The sequence below is a fragment of the Heterodontus francisci genome, chromosome 9 (assembly GCF_036365525.1).
Source record: "Heterodontus francisci isolate sHetFra1 chromosome 9, sHetFra1.hap1, whole genome shotgun sequence".
In the NCBI taxonomy this organism is placed as follows: Eukaryota; Metazoa; Chordata; class Chondrichthyes; order Heterodontiformes; family Heterodontidae; genus Heterodontus; species Heterodontus francisci.
Window position 1 is genome coordinate 32651549 of NC_090379.1, and position 19273 is coordinate 32670821.

Below are 19273 nucleotides of genomic sequence, written 5' to 3' on the forward strand. Positions count from 1 at the left end.
CCAAGGTGGTGTTTAATGCTCAATAGGTAAATATAAAAATCTACCCCCATATCTTCTTCACTCTTCTGTAAATATGTTTCCTTGTGGCTAACCACACAGCATGCGTGACAGTGCAACGTTACATAGGCAGAGTTTCTACCTTTCTGGTTTTGGACCAGATAGGCCATTTTTTGTTTAGGCTTAACCAGAAGCTTCTAAAATGTGTACCAGATATCAAAAAGCTGGCTTTTAAAAGAACAAACTTGCATTTATATGGCACCTTTCACAACCTCAGGACATCCCAAAGTACTTTATAGCCAATGAAGTACTTTTTGAAGTGCAGTCACTATTGTAATGTAGGAAAGGCAGCAGCGAATTTGTGCGCAGCAAGCTCCTTCAAACAGCAGTGTGATCATGACCAGATCATCTGTTTTAGTGATTTTGGTAAAGCAGCTGCTCACTTTTCTACTTTCTTCTTCTGTAATGTAAAGGCATTAGTTACTGAAGTTTCAACAAATTTTTGTACAAGCAGGAAAAATAATCCCATCAGAACTAAGCCCTTCCCTGCACCTTTGAGTGGCTTTCGAGTTAGAAAAAGGTGGCAACCCTATACTGCAGCAAGAGGCCTCATGGGTTGGAAAATCTGAGGAGTAAATGATTACACTTACTTGTAGGAAAGGGAAATTCCTTATTGCAATCCAAATGAAGTTGAGCCTCCAGAGACAAGGTATCAAATCTATTGACGAAAAACTCCCAGCTTAAAGCTGGAATGTCTTGTTTTAAGAAATGAAGCAGAAATAATTTGCTGAGGATTGTTGGTCTATCCTTCACCACAGTGTCAAACTGAAAATCGAGACAAAGACAAAGGCCCTACATGAAAGAAAATTAAAATTAAAAATTTATCACACAGGCTGTCTATATAATCTGATTTTCAAATCTTCTTAGTTTTCCATGGCATTATTTCAATATATTATTTAATATATGACATAGTTTTTTGCAAACTCAAACTGCTATTTTTGTCTTTTGCACTAGACAGGATGCCAAGTAAATCCAATGTGATCCCCTTTCAGTTTTATTCTTTTCATGCAAAGTACATTACTTCAAACTATATTATCAAACATTTATGTCAGGCTCTAAGGAAATTAGATTTGCAATCACTATACATTAATTATATTGGACAGTGTAATAAATCAAATTGTACTCTTTTCCTTCTTTGGTTAAATAGCTATTCTGTAATTTTAAAACTTTTTTTTTATTCATTCGTGGGATGTGGGTGTCGTTGGTAAAATCAGCATTTATTGCACTTGAGAAGATGAGCTGCCTTTTACATTCCAACTGAGTGGCTTGCTAGACAATTTTCAGACATCAGTTAAGAGTTAGCCACATTGCTGTTGTTATGGAGTTACATATAAGCCAGACCAGATAAGTTCAGCAGATTTCCTTTCCAAAAAGGACATTAGTGAACCAGTTGGGTTTTTATGACAATTCAGCATTTACATGGTCACTGTTATGCTCAAGTGAGATGGGGTTGAAGGGCTTCCCTATTTTCCCTCTCTTTGTTTGACCACAACATGTTTAATTCTTTCTTAAAGTGGATGCGCTGGCCAATTCAGTAGGTGTTTGATTACTTATTTGCTATGATCATAATAAGAACCAACCGGATAGGTTTTCTTGAGTTAACTAAACTGAACGAATAAAAATAATAAACAACGCACCAACTTTCACTCACACAAACACACACTCGGGAGGTTTACACATACACAAATAGGTTACAGAGTGAGGAAAGGTAGATTGGTTGAGTTATAGTCCATAGAAAAAAGGGGTATACAGTCTCTGGAGTCTAGTGATTTAGCTGACTTCTAGCTGAATTCAGTGTCCTGAGGCTTTTAGTCTGAAGAGATAGATGACGGATTCAGTGGGTCTCTTGGAGATAGCGATGTGGATGATTTCTTCCAATGGGGTTTCTGATTGTAGCTGGCATACGCAAAGGTGGTAAGTCAAGATTCAAAAGCTTTCAAGCTGGAATGGAGAGAGAGATAGAGAGACAGAGAGACCCCCAATTGGGTCTGCATGTGTCAGAGTCCAGTTGCTTCTCCTCTCCCTGCTCCAGAAAGACACAGGTTTAAAAAACAGAGATGGGGAGGGCTTGTCACATGACACTCACTCAGTCATTCAAATATAGCAGTTAGCAGTATTTTTCTGTTGCTAAAAAGAACAGATAGTTCCTTTAAACTTCCTGGGTCTTGGTTCTTGCTGAGATATGAGCAGACATTTCATCTCCCTCCTCACAACCCTTGCTGTGTAGGATACAGTATTGAAAATTAGGTTTCCATCTTAAGCTGCCGGCAAAGTCATCCTTTTAGCTGGTCTTTTTAAAAAATATATATAAATTCAGATTTCCAGTCAGTGAATTAAAGAAAATTATCATTCAACAAAGCACATTGGTGTAACAGTCACCATTACCAAGACATGTTTTTTATTCCTGATTTATTTGATTAATTGAATTTAAATTCTCCAGCTGCCGTGGTGGGATTTGAACTTACAACATTTGATCATTAGTATAGCTTCTGGATTACTAGTCCTATAGCATAACTGCTGTGCTACCATACCCACAGGACATGGGTTGGTAAGATGTGCACATTTTGCCCTTTTCTAGCTGTCCTGAGAAGATGGGTTGGTGTATTCTTCTCCTTACACCATTGAAGACCTTGTTGTGAGAGTGCTTCCACAATGGTGTAAGGAGAAGAATACACCATGGAATTCCAGGATATTTACTCAGCAACTATAAACAAAGCACATTCTATTTCCAAGTCAGATTGTGTGGCTTTGGACAGGAACCTAGAGATGATGGTGTTACCACAAAATCACTGCTCTTTTCCTTCTTGGTGATAGAGGTCATGGACAGGGATATGCTATTGAAGTATCTTTGGTGAGTTGCTGTATTGCACCCCGTAGATGGTGCACACTAGAGCCACAATCTGTCAGAGATGGATCGGGGTGGATACTGAGTTCAGTGATTAACCAAAATGCTCTGTCTTGGATGGTGCTGAGTTTCTTGAATACTATTTGCAGGCAGCCAAGTGATGAGTTTTCCACCATACTCCTGACTCCAACCTTGTAAATGGCAGAGGAGTGAGGAAGTGAGCCACTCATCAGACAGTACCCAGTCTCTACCCTTATCATGTAGCCACAGCAGCTATATAATAGCAACAGAAAATGAAAGAAGTACTCAGCAGGTCAAGTAGCAACTGTGGAGAGCGAAACAGAGTTAATGTTTCAGGTGACCTTTCGTCAGACCTTAAGGGTCAAGTAGATTCTGATGATAGGTCACCGACCTGAAACGTTAACTCTGTTTCTCTCGCCACTTGCGCTGCCAGACCTGCTGAGTATTTCCAGCATTTTCTGTTTATATTTATGTTTTCTAATAGTGGTTATAAAGTTAGTCCAGCTCAGTTTCTGTTCAATGTTGACTACTCAACATGTTAATGGTGGATGATTCAATGATGATGGCATTAAAGGTTAAGTGGAGATGTCGGGACTTCCTCTTGTTCGAGATGGTCACTACCTGACACTTATGTGGTGCAAATGTTGCCTGCTACATGGCAGCCCAGGCATGGATGTTATCCAGATTTTGTTGTAGGCTGGCACATAATTGGAGAAGTTTTGAATGGAGCTGAACACCGTGGAATCATTAGTGAACAGCCCAATTTCTGACCTTATGATGGAGGGGAAAAAGTAATGAAGCTGAAATGGCTGGACTGAGGATGCTTCCCTGAGAAACTCCTGTAGTGATGTCCTGGGGCTGTGATGACTAGCTTCTGAAATCCACAACCATTTTCTTTTCATCAGATATGATTCCAGCCAATGGAGGGCTTGTCTTGACCCCCAATAACTGGCTACGGAACTTTACTATCATCCACTGGTTGTAGGACTGCTTAATTCAGTTGCTCTTGGTGTTTAGCTGCAGGTAATTCTATGTTGTAACTTCACTATATTCATACCTTATTCTGAAGAATGCCTGACACTGCTCCTGGCATGCCCTATTACAAACAATATTTGAGCAAGGATTGGTTTCCTCACCAGATGCTCTTCAAGGGGTGAGGAGCAGAGTGGGCCATAATATTACTGTTTGTGGTTGTATATAATTCTGTTGCTGAAAGTGACACACAGGGCTGGATTTTACAGTGGGCAGGGTGGGGGAGGGGGAACCTGTCCACCGGCTGAAAGGTCAATGGCGATCCCGCCTCCGCTAGGCCTGGGAATCCAGATCATATTTTATGGTCCCCAGGCCCTTAATTGGTCTTGGGTGGAACTCCCATCTCATTGAGGTAAGAAGTCCCACCTAATGGAGCTGCCAGCCAATCAGTGGGCTGGCAGCTCTTAGTCCCAGCAGCACCACTGGGAATGGTGGCCACCGCTGGGACTACACCCAGCTGCAGGAGGAAGATGACGAATGGCCCAGGAAAAAAAGGTAAGTTTTTGGGGCCTAACTGGGGGCAATCAGTCAGGCCCCAGCGAGGCAGGGGGTGTCGGTTCGGGGTGTCGGTTCGGGGTGGGGGGAGGGCATGTTGTGTATTGGGGCTGGTTGGGGCTTCAGAAGCGGCTCCCGGTGGAGCACTGGGGGTACCCGATCAGGAGGACCCCCCCACCCCCAACCCACCAGAAGGCCACCTAGTTTTATCAGGCGGGTTTTCTGAGGCCTTAACCACCTGCCAACCAAACGTAAAATCCCCGTGGCAGCATCAGAGGACCTTAAGGGGCGGTTAATTGGTCATTTAAGGCCCTTGATTGGCCTGGGGCAGGCAGGCCGTTTCTTGCAGCCACCGCCCTGGGTAAATTGGCAGTGGAGGTGGGAGCAGGTCGGGAAGACCTCCCCAGCCTCCCACTCCATTTTACACTCCCCCTGCCACCAGCCCATAAAATTCCAGCACAGTGCCATTATGGGTTGTTAGTTCTCTCCTTAGTCTGTCCCACTTAATACCGCAGCAGTGTCACACTGCGTAATACAGGATATCCTCATGGTAGAGATTAGTCTTGACCTTCCCAAGCGCTGTGCAGTGGTCACTTTTACCAATGTCACTGTGGCCAGATGTGTCTGCGATAAATGGGTTGTGAAGACAAGGTGAAATAATTTAGTTCCTTGTGCTGGTTCCCTCACCATCCGATGCAAGCCCAGGCTGAAAGCTATACCCTTTAAGAGTCGGCTAGCTGGGTCAATGGTGGTACTACGACACCACCCTTGGTGCTAGACAATGAAGTCCCCTTATCAGAGTACATTCTGTTGTCTTGTTTCTCTCACATCTTCCTCCAAGTGATGTTTAACATGGAGGAGTACTAATTCATCAGTTGAGGAGAGAACTTTGTTTTATTTGAAATAATGAGACTTCATGAGGTCCAGAGCCAAGGTTGAAGACTACCAGGGCTACTGCCACCCAACGGTACATCATTGTACAAGGTATGTCTGTACAAGAGTTAGCTAGTTAGGATATATCCAAGGATGGTGATGGAGGAGTCTGGGATGTCCCAACCTACCAAAGCTGGGTGTCACTGATATAGATATCACTGATAGATATGAATTTGAGAGTACAACCAGGTCACTTGTCTAGTCTGTAGATGAACTCCAAGGTGTCGGCGAGAAGTCATGATCCTAACCTTGTCAAAAAGTATGTCTGATTTTCTTCTTATATTTACATTTTGCAACAATTATTTTAAATCTGGGTGGCTTGCTTGGCTACTTCAGAGATAATTAACAGTCACAACATATAAGGGCGCAGTAGTGCAGTGGTTATGTAACTGGACTAACAATCTGCAGACAAGTTCAAATCCCAGCATGGCAGCTGAGGGAATTTAAATTCAGTTAATAAATAAATCAGGAATATCAATAATGGTAATCATGTAACTACCAGATTGTCTCAAAAAATCATCTGGTTTACTAGTGTCCTTTTGGAAGGAAATCTGCTGTCCTTACCTGGTCTGGCCTATATGTGACTCAAGACCCGCAGCAATGTGGTTGACTCTTAACTGCCCTCTGAAATGGTCTAGCAAACCACACAGTTGAGGGCAATCAGGGATGGGCAGTAAATGTTGGCTTTGCTGGTGACACCCACATCTGTGAATGAATACATTTTTTAAAAAGGCCAGACCAGACAAAGTGCAAAACTTTCTCTGCAGGACATTAGTGAATCAGTTGGGTTTTTATGACAGTCTGAAAGCTTCCAAGATTATTTTCCTCTAATGCTGGCCTACAAATTACCAGTTTCAATTTTTTTTGTCAGAACTTGCCATGGCTGGACTTTAACTCACCCCAGTGGATTACTAATCCAGTATCATACCCATTAGGCTATCCTAACCTAAACCGTCGAACACAGAGATATTTTGGAGGGCCGGGAAGATAGAGTGCCATTCTTTATTAATTGTTGAATGCTTCCTTTAAAACCTAGTTTGATTGGACTGTTGGTTGTTTTAAGAAACAAAAAGCTCATCTTAATTAAACTAGAATGCAGTATCTTACTTGTTTCCATTAGGATTAGGTTTATTCTTGGTGGCCAATGTAATGAATAGAAATGGAAGAATAGAAATGTAATTTAGCTTTTAATAAGATAATACATCAAACATCTGTGCTCATAACTTACTTGTAAAGCTGATCTTTTAATTGAATCAAGCAGAAGTCTGGCTCTTGTTGCCACTGCTGGATTAACATCTTCGACGGCAGCCAGGAAACAGCAGAAGGCATGGGCTAAAGAGTACTTCAGCACATGATTCTTTGTCACAGATTGGATATCCAGAAATCTGCACAGAACCACGACTTTCTCCACTACATACCAAAAAGCACACTCTTGAATTGGTACCAAAAGAAGTAGCAAAGGTCTGAATGTTATGTCAGATTATTATGTGCAATTAAAGCTTATAATATACATTAACCTTCTAACATTCTTGATTTTATACTCAACACTGTATATATGAATCAGATGGTACAATCAGGGAAGATTTCTATCTATTTGAAACAAATCCAAATCTAATGGCCTAAATGATAAATTCTTTCCTGTTTTATTTACCAAGAAATTAAGAAATTACTTTTTCTTTATAAATTTGATGAAAAACATTAAAATTAAAGACATTAATTAATCTCAGGGTCAAATGATGTGAATAAACCACTTAAAGGTCAGATATAATTACAGGTCAGGCATAATTTATCTGAACGCCTCTGACTTAAGGTCCACCCAAACATATACCTCTGATGGGCAACTTGATCAACCCTTTGGCCAAATGGTCTGAAGCACAATTTACTAGCCAGGTTTTACTTCCCTGAGGGAAACACCATGGGTTCCAGCAGGTGCCTTGCTGGTGGTATTCAGCACGACTCAGTTCGGGAATAGCTTTGGGGATTGAGCCTATTATTTGCCCAGTCTGCAATTTGAATACGATTAATACTGATCCTTCAAAAACATCAGATGGTTATGCACCCTTAGAATCATAGAATGGTCACAGCACAGAAGGAGGCCATTTGGTCCATCATGCCCATGCCAGCTCTCTGGAAGAGCAACTCACCGAGCCCCACTGCCCCACCTTTTCCCTGTAGCCCTGCAAACTTTCTCACTTCAAATAATTATCCAAATCTCTTCTGAAGGCCTCGATTGAATCTGCCTCCACCACACTCTCAGGCAGTGCATTCCAGGTCCCAACCACACACTGCATTAAAAAAAACTTTTCCTCATGTCGCCGTTGCTTCTTTTGCCAATCAACTTAATCGGTGTCCTCTGGTTCTCGACCCTTCTGCCAATGGAAAGTTTCTTCCTATCGAGCTCTGCCCAGACCCATCATGATTTTGAAAATCTCAATCAAATCTCCTCTTAAATTTCTCTTCTCCAAGGAGAACAGCCCCAGCTTCTCCTATCTATCCAAGTAACTGAAGTTCCTCATCCCTGGAACCATACACATGAATTTTTTCTGCACCCTCTCTAAGACCTTCACATCCTTCCTAAAGTGTGGTGCCCAGAACTGGACACAATACGCCAGTTGAGGCCGTAACCAGGGTTTTAGACAGGCTCGTCATCAGGTCTGTTCAACCTGATTATTGAACTCGCAGCAACAACTATTCAACTATTGAAACAAATCAATCAAGATTAGAGCAGAATATCCCACCAACTCTCTCTGTTGCATTTTCCAGTCAATAAATTTTGCTTGTTCTTGAGCTCCAAACTAAAACTCATCAAAATGGAAATGTAGCCCTTGTCAAGAAAACCTTAAATGCATATACAAAAATTACATGAGCACCAGAGCACCTTGGGGACAAATGGCTACCCATCAAATAAAAAATGCGTACAAGAAAAGGCAACCAAGTTGATGAATGGGATTCACATCCGTGCTGTGAGGAAAGATTTTGAGTATAAGGGTGATGTCAACATTATGTTTACATCAAGATAAAAGGCTACTCAGAAGTGTGCTTTACATGTTACTTAAGATCTTAGAGGTGATTAGATTAATTGAATCCAGGGAAATATTCAATATTAACAAAAGGCAGCATGAATTTAAGCTTAGATCAGTTTAGGTATAACTTCTTTACACAGAGGTTGGTGAATATATGGAAAAGATCACCAAGGAAGCCAGTGAAATCAGAGGATGTTAAAAATCAGAGGCTAATTTATTCATTTTTATCATCTTTGGAAGAACATAGGAGATAAAGTGGGACAATTAAGTTTGTGACCTTTGGAACTGGTCCAATGGATGGATATAGTCTTTTCCAGTCCTCTTGTGGTGGAGGTGAACTAAATATCCCTGCTAATCCCTCAGAGATATCCATGATTTCATGGAACTTACTTCTTTGTTTTATTGATTGGGGGAGGAATTTCACACAGTCTTCCCTGAGGTTGGTCACAGTTTTTTTTTCTTTTTGTCTACCCAAGGATTTACCATTGCTATCAACTGGGGAGGGTGGTGCCTGAGTTTCTATCAAATAGGGTAAGAATTGATGGCACAGTAATTTTTTTAGTAAAAGCAAAATTTGTCAAACATCATGAAAATTATTGTAAAAATGTACCATGACAAAATTGCAGCCTTATATATAATGCACACACTCTGGAATCTAGCTTCAGGCTGCACACACTTAAATTGCAGCCTGTGTTGCATTTCCAAATTTTTGTACATATTTGTAAACAAAGTGGGCCTTATGGGAATAGAATACTCTGCTCAGCATATTGTGATTTAGAAAGTATCTAAAAATGGCACTCTAGCAATGTAGACATGCGTGTAAAGTAGAACAAGAGATATGCAGTGCAAATGGGCCGTGTCGATAAATAAAAATCTCACTGGCGCCAATCCTAAATTGCCCGAGAGGTAAGTCTGAGTGCTTACTGTGAGCAGTGGTGGCATTAGATCATGTTGGAGCTGCGGAATTTGTAGATTGCACAATGACTTATGTTGGCGCCAGCAGCCTTCTTATCAGTCAATTCATTGCATGGTTAATGTGTCCTTCTTGACTACCCTCTGATTGATTTCAAGATAGTGTACAGGGAAGTAAAATAAATATTCTTGTTGCAATTTCTTCAACCCACCACAGCTTTTGGCTTAAACAAAACTAAAATTGTGAGATTTGCAACTTCAATGACAGCATTACTTTTAATTGCGATGCACCGTCTCCATAACATGACATTTAAATAAAAATATACTTTTTTGCAGTATTCTTTTTTATCCTATGTCTTTGTTTGAAGTTCAAAAAGTTTACATTGTCTCCATTATAGATTTAATTCTTTTCATCTTACCAGCTTCAAATCGCATCTTCCAGTCTTTACTGTTAAAATTGCTGTCAATGATGCACCAGAATATATCAGCGCCATGAGGAAGAGAAAGAGCATGGAGGAACATAGGGATTGCCACAGAGGCAAGCTGTGAGAATTCAGTCTTAAGTACTTTCCAAAGGCTGCAACAATCAAAAGCAGAAATGAACTTTGGAGGCAATGTTTGATATTTTTAACTTATTCATGCAAAGCAATGTACATTTTTTTTCTCTCCATGTCACATATAATTTAGTCATTTGGTTACTTTGGAACTCAGTATCTTTAGTCTCTAATGTCTTCCTTGAATTTGTATTTCCAGTTAGTTTAAAAGAATAATTGATTGCTGGATTGGATCGCAACGCAGCCATCCCATTGAGAAGTTCAGAAGACAACAGAAACTGCCATGATAGCCATCTCAATCAAATAGTATTCTCAATCAAATGAAGATAATGCCCAGATTTTCCAGTCAGCAATGAAGCAATGACACTCACCACTGACCTTGAAGAAAGTTGCCCATAAAGATCTAGTGATCGCTATGCCGTGGTTTTCCCATTTTCCGGCAGCAGTTTAAATCTGGCACCAGGTCAGAGGGATCTCTTTGCGTACAGCAGCAGTGATGTCAGCAAGCAGGTAAGCAGCCAATCACATTGAGGTATACACACAGCAAACCAGGAAATTAAAAGCACTTAATATCCTTCACTTTCAATTTAAATTTCCAGATAGTGAAATAAATGATTATGATTGGATTTAAAAGCTAAAATAAACAAACTACAAATTTTTTTTTAAAATATGTGGAAATTGTTATCATATGATAAAAATTTAGCCTTTCAAGGCCAGTAGGGGTAATTATGAAGTTAGCATGCCATTAAAAACAGTCACACCTCATTCGACAAGATGTAACTTTTTCAAGGGTTTTTATAGTGAGACTAACAGTGTAAGAATGGAATTTCTCATCAATTGAATTGATTTTCCATTCACTACAGTCCAGGGCAGGGTGTGGGTGGAGTGGGGGGGGGGGGAATGCCTCAACAGCGCACCCTCTGGAGATGCAGAGCAGCAACTTCTGGATTTCCACTTTGTGCTTCACATTTGCAGACTCCATAAGTTGCTGTCGGTTTCAGTGGAGCAATGATGGTGCATGCTGACAGTTTCACCATTACCACTGCAAAATCCAGGCCAAGGTTTTCTATCTATGATAGATCAAAAAGTTCACATTTTCATGTACTTCCTGATTTTTTTTTTTTACTTAGAACTCGATGTCATATTTATAGTGCAAACTGCCTATATAAACTTGTCATGGTGTAATTGCATCCTCCCAAGAGGAGGCACTGCCACATTGGTGGTAGAGTGTAATTACAGCGTGACAAGTTTACATAGGCCGTTTCCATTACATATATGAACATAGAGATTTAAAATAGTAATTATATAAAAATATAAGGCTTTAAAATGTGGACTGAATTAGATTAGCTAGCCCTGGTCCAATTAATCCAGCTTCTAACTCCACTTAGTCTTGCCTCCTGATGTGCAATGACAGAGATGATTAACTGGTTAGTTATTTAAAGTCTTAAGCCTGCATGTACACCCTGTCAACTTCTGTCATTATAAATTCATATATACATGTTATAAAGGAAACTGCCATACTACAACAACTTGTATTTACATACATACAAACTAGGAGCAGAAGTAGGCTATTCGGCCCCTCAAGCTTACTACCCCATTCGATAAGATCATGGCTGATCTGTTTGTGGACCCCTATCCCTGTGAGAAAGGGTCGAGTTGTTAGCTGCCGAATCCATAGAGAGTGTAGCCCTGCCATTTCAGAGCATACACCACATCCATGGCAGTGCCTTTAACATAGTGAAAACACTTCACAGGAGCATTATCAAACAAAGTTTGACATTGAACCTGATAAGGAGATATCAAAGCAGATGACCAAAAGCTTCGTCAAAAGGTAGGTTTTAAGAATCGGCTTAAAGGAGTAAAGAGAAGTAGAGAGGAATAGAGGTGTTGGGAGGTAATTCCAGAGTTTAGGGTCTTGGCAGCTGATGGCATGGCTGCCAGTGGCGGAGTGATTAAAATCAGGGATGCTCAACAGGCCCGAATTGGAGGTGTGCAGGTAGCTCGGAGTGTCGTGTGGCTGGAGGAGATTACAGAGATAGGGAGGAGCAAGGCCATGGAGGGAATTGAATTGTTTAACCGGTAGTCGACATAGGTTAAAAAGCATAGGGGTTATGGGTGAACATGACTTAGTGCAAATTAGGGCATGGGTAACAGAATTTTGGATGACCTCCAGTTTATGGAGGGTAGAACATGGGACTCCAGCCAGGAGTAATAATTATATCAATTGTGTTTAATTATATGCAGGTGGAAGGCATTAATTGGGGTTTCACTTGAGCACAAATAAAGAGACACTTCGTGCAACTGGGATGTGGTTGAGTTAAAAGGTGTATGCTTGTAATGTTTCACTCTGTAAATAAGTGTAAGCCTGAGTAATGATTGGTTCCAGTATCATCCTTCACAAACTGGCTTTCGGAACAGAACAAAGAGTGCTTTGGAATGGTCAAGTCTAGAAGTAACAAAGTCATACATGAGGGTTTCAACGGCAGATGAGCTGAGGTAGGGGTGGAGTTGGGCGATGTTATGCAGGGGAGAACAAACAGTTCTAGTGATGAGATGTATCTATTGTCAGAAGCGTATCTTAGGGTTAAATATGAACCATGGTTGGGAACAATCTGGTTCAGCTTCAGACAGTTGCCGGGGGAGGGATGGAGTCAGTGGCTAGGGAATAGAGTTTGTAGCAGGCACCAAAGGCAATGGCTTCAGTCTTCCCAATATTTAGTTGAAGGAATCTCTGCTCATCCAATACTGGAGTCAGACAAGTAGTTTGACAATTTAGATACAGTAGTGGGGTTGAGAGAGATGGTGATGAGGTCATCAACATACGTGTCAAAACTGATGCTGAGTTTTCAAATGATGTCACTGAGGGGGAACATGCAGATGAGAAATAAGAGGTGATAGATCCTTGGGGGATACCAGAGGTAATTATGCCAGAATGGAAAGAGAAGCCACTGCAACTCTGACTACGATGAGACAAATAAGACTGGAACTAGGCGAGTACAGTCCCACCCAGCTGGACGATGGTGGAGAGGCATGGGAGGAGCATGGTGTGGTTAATTGTGTCAAAGGCTGCAGAAAGACCAGGAGGAATAGTTTACCTTTGTCACAGTCACATAAGAAGTTATCTGTGACTTTGATGAGCAGTTTCGGTACTATGGCAGGGGTCGAAACCTAATTGGAGGGATTCAAACATGGATTTGCAGGAACGATGGGCACAGATTTGGGAGGGAAGAACATGCTCAAGGACTTTGGAGAGGAAAGGGAGGTTGGAGATGGCACAGTTGTTTGCAAAGGCGGAGAAGTCAAGGTTGTTTTTTCTTGAGGGAGGGGTGATAACAGCAGAATTAAAGAGAGGGGGACAGTACCTTTGGAGAGAGGACAATTAATAATATTAGCTAACATCTTAGCCAGGAAGGGAAGTTGGGTGCTCAGCAGTTTAGGGAGAATAGGGTCAAGGGAACAGGAGGTGAATCTCACGGACAAGATGAGCTTGGAAATGGCATGAGGAGAGAAAGGATAGAAAGATACATGTTCAGAGCTAGGACACAGGAGAACCTTGGAGGAAGTTGGGTCCAGTGGACTGGGGAAGGGGGGGAAATGGCAGTGGCAGCTGATCAAATGATCTCAATCTTTGTGACAAAGAATTCCATGAGCTCCTCGCACTGATCATGCTGTAATTACACCCACTGCCAATGGTGGCGCTGTATCACATGATTTTTTTTTTCACCTCCCAGCTCCTCAATCTATTCTTCAGAGTCCTGTGCCTCAAAAAACTCTAACTCCCTGCTTCCAAATTGCTTAAAGTTTGCTACTTAACTGTGAATAGCATAAAATTAAAGTATGACACAAAGGTACGGACTGAATGTATGAGCTGAAGATGGAGACTGAATTACTTAGGCACAGTTTAGTCAAATTATACTCCCACCATCTAGCCCCACTTCACATGAAGATTACACTTGGTCTTGACTCTCCAATTGCAACATCAACTATTAAAAAAAATATACTGTGCAATTCATACTATTGAAGTTGTGTTATTCTGTATTGTGCCTGTCTTTTGCCCAATATGGATAACATACTAGTTCATTCTGTGTTATTGATTCATTCCAACCTCCGTGCTGAAAGACTGACTCTGACACAATCCCTGAGAGTAGATTTAATGATAATCAATAGTTGATTACCAGGAAATAAAATGGCCAGAGAATATTATGATCTATTAAGTACTTAAACTCAAAGACCAAATTAATAATTCCTACAAAAAGTGAACTTTGTTTTGATATCTCTGTAAAAGTTTACATGAATCAAGGTTAAAGCAGTCAGAAAATCTGTAAAAAAATGTTTATAAATACTGCAAAAAGTTATGAACTTACATAGGAAACCATATAGTTAATGGAAAAAACACACATTTACAAACAACATACTCTAACTATTAAAGATAATTTATCTGTATTTCATACTGTTAACTTTACCTTGAGATCAACATTGTGTCTTGAATGTAAGCAAGAAAGTTTGGATAATCTTTTCTTGCAAGATACAAACACTCCCCGTGAAGACACAGTATTTTTAAACAATTCAGCATGTTGAAAAGAATGTCTGGCTCCTCACAATTTGGCATTTCCTGTTGACACATACAAATGAAGCACAATCAAGAAATCAAATGACACAAGAGTTGAAATATAACTGAACAGGTCAAATAATGATTACCTGCAATATTGTATGTATTAGCTTCAATGTAGCAGGTAGTTGTTGGTAATTAAAGTTCTGCTCTGCATCATTCTTCACTTCTATTAAAATAAAAAGCTAAAAATGTTAACAACTGCACAAATCAAAACACTGTTTTTCTGAAGGAACGCAACATTTATTTATTCAATAATAAGCTCTTTTGATATTAGTTTGAAGCAAAACAAATAATATGTTTGAGTTAATGTCTAACAATTAGTCTCTGAATAACTGCTGCACAGAGAGCATGCATGTAACTGATAGTAAAGGTCAAAATCACTTTGTCTCCCTCATACACAAGGTTCAAGTCAGGAATGTGAAGTTACACTCACCACTCATCTGGATAGATTTAGACACCACAATACTCAAGACGCTCAATACCATCAGGTCAGAGCTGTCCACTTGATTAGTGCCCCTGCCACTCAGCTCTATCAATCCCCTCCACCATCGGCGAAACATAGGGCATAGGACTTAGGAGCAGGAGTAGGGCATTCAGCCCATTGAGCTTGCTCCACCATTCGATAAGATCATGGCTGATCTGGTTGTGGTCTCAACTCCACTTTCCTCTCAGCCCACCATAACCCTTGACTCCCTTGTCTAGCAAAAATCTAATTAACTCAGTCTTGAATAGATTTAATGGCCCAGCCTCCACTGCTTTCTGGAGAAGAGAATTCCACAGACTAACGAGCGTCTGACAGGAAAGAATTCTCCTCATTTCTGTCTTAAAAAGAAGATCTCTTATTCTTAAACTGTATCCCCTAGTTCAAGTCACCCCCATAAGAGGAAACATCCTCCCGGTATCCACTCTATCAAGTCCCCTCAGGATCCTATATGCTTCAATAAGATCAGCTCTCATTCTTCTAACCTCCAACAGGTATCGGCCTTCACCCCTGGAATTAGTTGAGTAAAACTTCTCTGAACTGCTTCCAATGCAATTATATTCTTTTTCAAATAAGGAGACCAAAACTCTGCACAGTACTCCAGATGTGGTCTCACCAAGACCCTGTACAGCTGCAGTAAACTTCATTATTTTTATACTCATCTCTTGCAATAAATAACATTCCATTTGCCTTCCTAATCACTTGCTGTACCTGCATACTAAATTTTTTGTGCTTCATGTACCAGGACAGCCAGATCCCTCTGTACCAAGTTTTTTTTTATTTCCAAAATATACTTAATTCATAAAAATCTGTAAAAATTACATTGCCAAACAGTTTCAAACAGCACCAAAAAATACAACCATTGCAAGGGAGAACAGTTTCCTTCAATACTATCATAAGTTTCTTCACAACCCTTCCATTTCACAATTGTCATGCCAATTACAGTTTTACATTTACAGCAAATGAAAATATTAGCGATACAGTTCGAGGGGTTTCCCATGCATCCAGCCCCTCAGTTCACCTTGGTGGGGGGACCGTACACTGTGGTCTTTCCCCACTGAGCCTTTGCTGCAGCTGCCCCAAGCCTTAGTGCGTCCCCCTGCACGTAGTCCTGGACCTTGGAATGTGCCAGTCTGCAACATTCGGTGGTGGACAACTCTTTACGCTGGAAGACCAGCAGGTTTCGGGCAGACCAAAGGGCGTCTTTCACCGAATTGATAGTCCTCCAGCAGCAGTTGATCCTCTGTACCACCAAGTACTGCAAGCTCTGTCCACTTAAATAATATAAAGCTTTCTATTCTTCCTGCCAAAGTGGACAAGTTCACATTTTCCCACATTATACTCCATCTGCCAATTTTTTCCCCACTCACTTAACTTATCTATATCCCTTTGTAGATTCTTTATGTCCTCTTCACAACTTACTTTCCTACCTATCTTTGTGTCAGCAGCAGATTTAGCTACCATACATTCGGTCCCTTGGTGCAAGTTATTGATATAGACTGTAACTCATTGAGGCCCCAGCATGGATCTCTGTGGCACTCCAATAATTACAGCTTGCTAAGCTGAAAAAGATACATTTATCTCTACTCTCTGCTTCCTATTAGCCAATCAATCCTTTATCCATGCTAACATATTACCCCCTACACCATGTGCTCTTATCTTGTGTAGTAACCTTTGATGTGGCACCTATCAAATGCCTTTTGGAAATCCAAGTACACCACATCTACAGGTTCCCCTTTATCAACATTGCTTGTTACTTTCTCAAAGAACTCAAATAAATTAGTTAAACATGATTTCCCTTTCACAAAACCATGTTGACTCTGTCTGATCCCATTATGATTTTCTAAGTATCCTGCTATAACCTCCTTAGCATTATCCCTATGACAGGTGTTCGGTTAACTGGCCTATAGTTTCCTGCTTTCTTTCTCCTTCCTTTCTTGAATAAATGTGTTAGATGTGCTATTTTCCAATCCACTGGCACCCTTCCAGAATCTAAGGAATTTTGGCTTTACTATCTCTGCAGCCACTCATTTTAAGACCCTCGGATGCAGGCCATCTGGTCCTGGGGGTTTGTCAGCCTCTCGGTCTAATAGTTTTCCCAGCACATTTTCTCTGGTGATGGTGATTGTTTTAAGTTCCTCCCTCCCTTTCACTGTGAGCTGTGGCTACAGTATATACTAGCTACCACACCAACGTTACTTTGACAGTACCTCAGTCCCCTGCAACCTGTACCAATAAGAAGGACAGGATGCAGCATTTTGTAGGAACACCATCACTTTCAAGTTCTCCTCCAAGTCACACACATCCTCACCTAGCTATATATCACTGGGTCAATACTCTGTATTTCCCTACCTAATGCCATTGTGAGAGCACTATCAGAACAAAGACCAAATGTAACTAAAAATATTGGGGGTAAATTTATGCTGGGTTCCTCCTGATCATCCACTGTAACTTCAGTGGAAGAGCTATGGGCCTGTGAAATAATAGCATTAAAACTGTTTCTACCATTTCTCCAGAGTTTCTGTTGCTCCACCCCTAAAGTTACATTGGATAATTGAGAAAAATTCACCCCTGTTATCTTTGTTTCTAAAAGGCACACTCCCAAGAGTTACAGATCCTTTCTATGTAATTCTATTATCCCAATATAAGCCAAGGTTTTAACACAAAAACATGCTGCTTTTCATGTGGTATACAATCAATAGTCCTCAACGTGTTATCACCTAATGACAGACTCTATAATTATGGCAAGTTTTAATTATTACTGATGATTGTTCAAAATTAGATAGCAATATTATTACAGAACTAGCAACTGCTATGCATTTTAAAAACATAAAGAACCAATTTGCATTTGTCACATCACATTCTTGGATGTATGAAAGTGCTTCCGAATCAATGAATTACTTTTTGAACTATAACTCCTGCTATTGTAAGCCATGAAAGCTTTAAAGTAGCCAGTTTTGATAATGACATTTTGAATAAAAATAACTATTAAAATCACATACCAAGGTTTTCTTCGCACCCATTATTGAATAATAGATTTTCCTCCTGTTTTGGATTTTCATCTTCTTCTCCTTCAAAACCTATAGTGAATTCAGGCCTAGAAAACAGCATACTTTCTTCAAAGCTGTCAGTTGGTTCCTGAAGGAGGACAAACAATGCTGACTTGGAAGATACATGAACTATTGATACAAAAACAAGAAATGCTGGAATCACTCAGCAGGTCTGGCAGCATCTGTGGAAAGAGATGCAGAGTTAACGTTTCGGGTCAGTGACCCTTCTTCGGAACTGCCAGTTCCGAAGAAGGGTCACTGACCCGAAACGTTAACTCTGCTTCTCTTTCCACAGATGCTGCCAGACCTGCTGAGTGATTCCAGCATTTCTTGTTTTTGTTTCAGATTTCCAGCATCCGCAGTATTTTGCTTTTATTACATGAACTATTGATATTCCGTTTTGAGTGTGGGTCAGGGGCACAAACCTATTAAGGAAATTCAGACAAGTAATTATGGGAAAGATGGGCATAGATTTTAGAGGGAATTCCATGTTTAAGGACTTTGGAGAGGAATGAGGTTGGTGATGGGGCAATAGTTTGCAAGGACAGAGGAGTTGAGCAAGGAGGGTGATGACGTTGATTTGGAAAGGAGATGAACAGGTCTACCTATGGGGAAGGAACAATTTACAATGACAGCTAACATGGAGGCTAGGAAGGCAAGTTGGGTGGTCTGCAATTTAGTGGGAATAGGGTGAAGAGAACAGCAGGTAGATCTCGTGAATGAGATAAACTTGTGGAAGGCATGGGTCGAGGGGGGTAATTGGAAAGAAGCTAGAGAAAGGCAAACATGGGCTCAGGCTAGAATAGGAAGAAACAGATCGAGAAGTTTGACTTGGTGGGTATGAGAAAGAGGGGAGCAGCAGGGATAACTGAACAGATGGCCTCAAACTTGGTGGCAATGAAATGCATTATTTCTTCACAGTCAGCAGCAGGAGTTTAAGGAGATGGTTGGGAGTGAATAAAAGAAACAGGATTTATCTTGGATGATCCTGGAGTAGTGGGAAGCTTTGGTAGAGAAGAATGAAGCCCAATAGCATTTGATGTGGTCCAGCCAGATCTGGGGATAGATGGTTAAGCCAGATACAATCACATTTGGCCCCCCTCTGGCTAGAGCTAAAATGGGGGTCATACTAGGAGGAAGCGTAAGGATGGAAAAGAATAACGATTTTGCTGTGGACAAGGGCATCCAAACTAACCCCGTGCTCACCATCAGGAAATGTTCACTTTTCTAAAACAGTGAATAAAACAATAGCAACACA

The 19273-nt window shown here is 40.8% G+C and overlaps 1 protein-coding gene across 1 annotated transcript in view; it reads right to left on the reverse strand.

The window, feature by feature from the left end:
- The window catches only part of LOC137373447 (protein unc-79 homolog), a 197256-nt gene that overhangs the window by 112350 nt on the left and 65633 nt on the right, over positions 1–19273 (reverse strand). Inside the window, 6 exon segments of the mRNA XM_068038269.1 lie at positions 648–849; positions 6612–6793; positions 9738–9895; positions 14336–14484; positions 14571–14650; positions 17968–18103. Coding sequence (XP_067894370.1) covers positions 648–849; positions 6612–6793; positions 9738–9895; positions 14336–14484; positions 14571–14650; positions 17968–18103 — 907 coding nt within the window.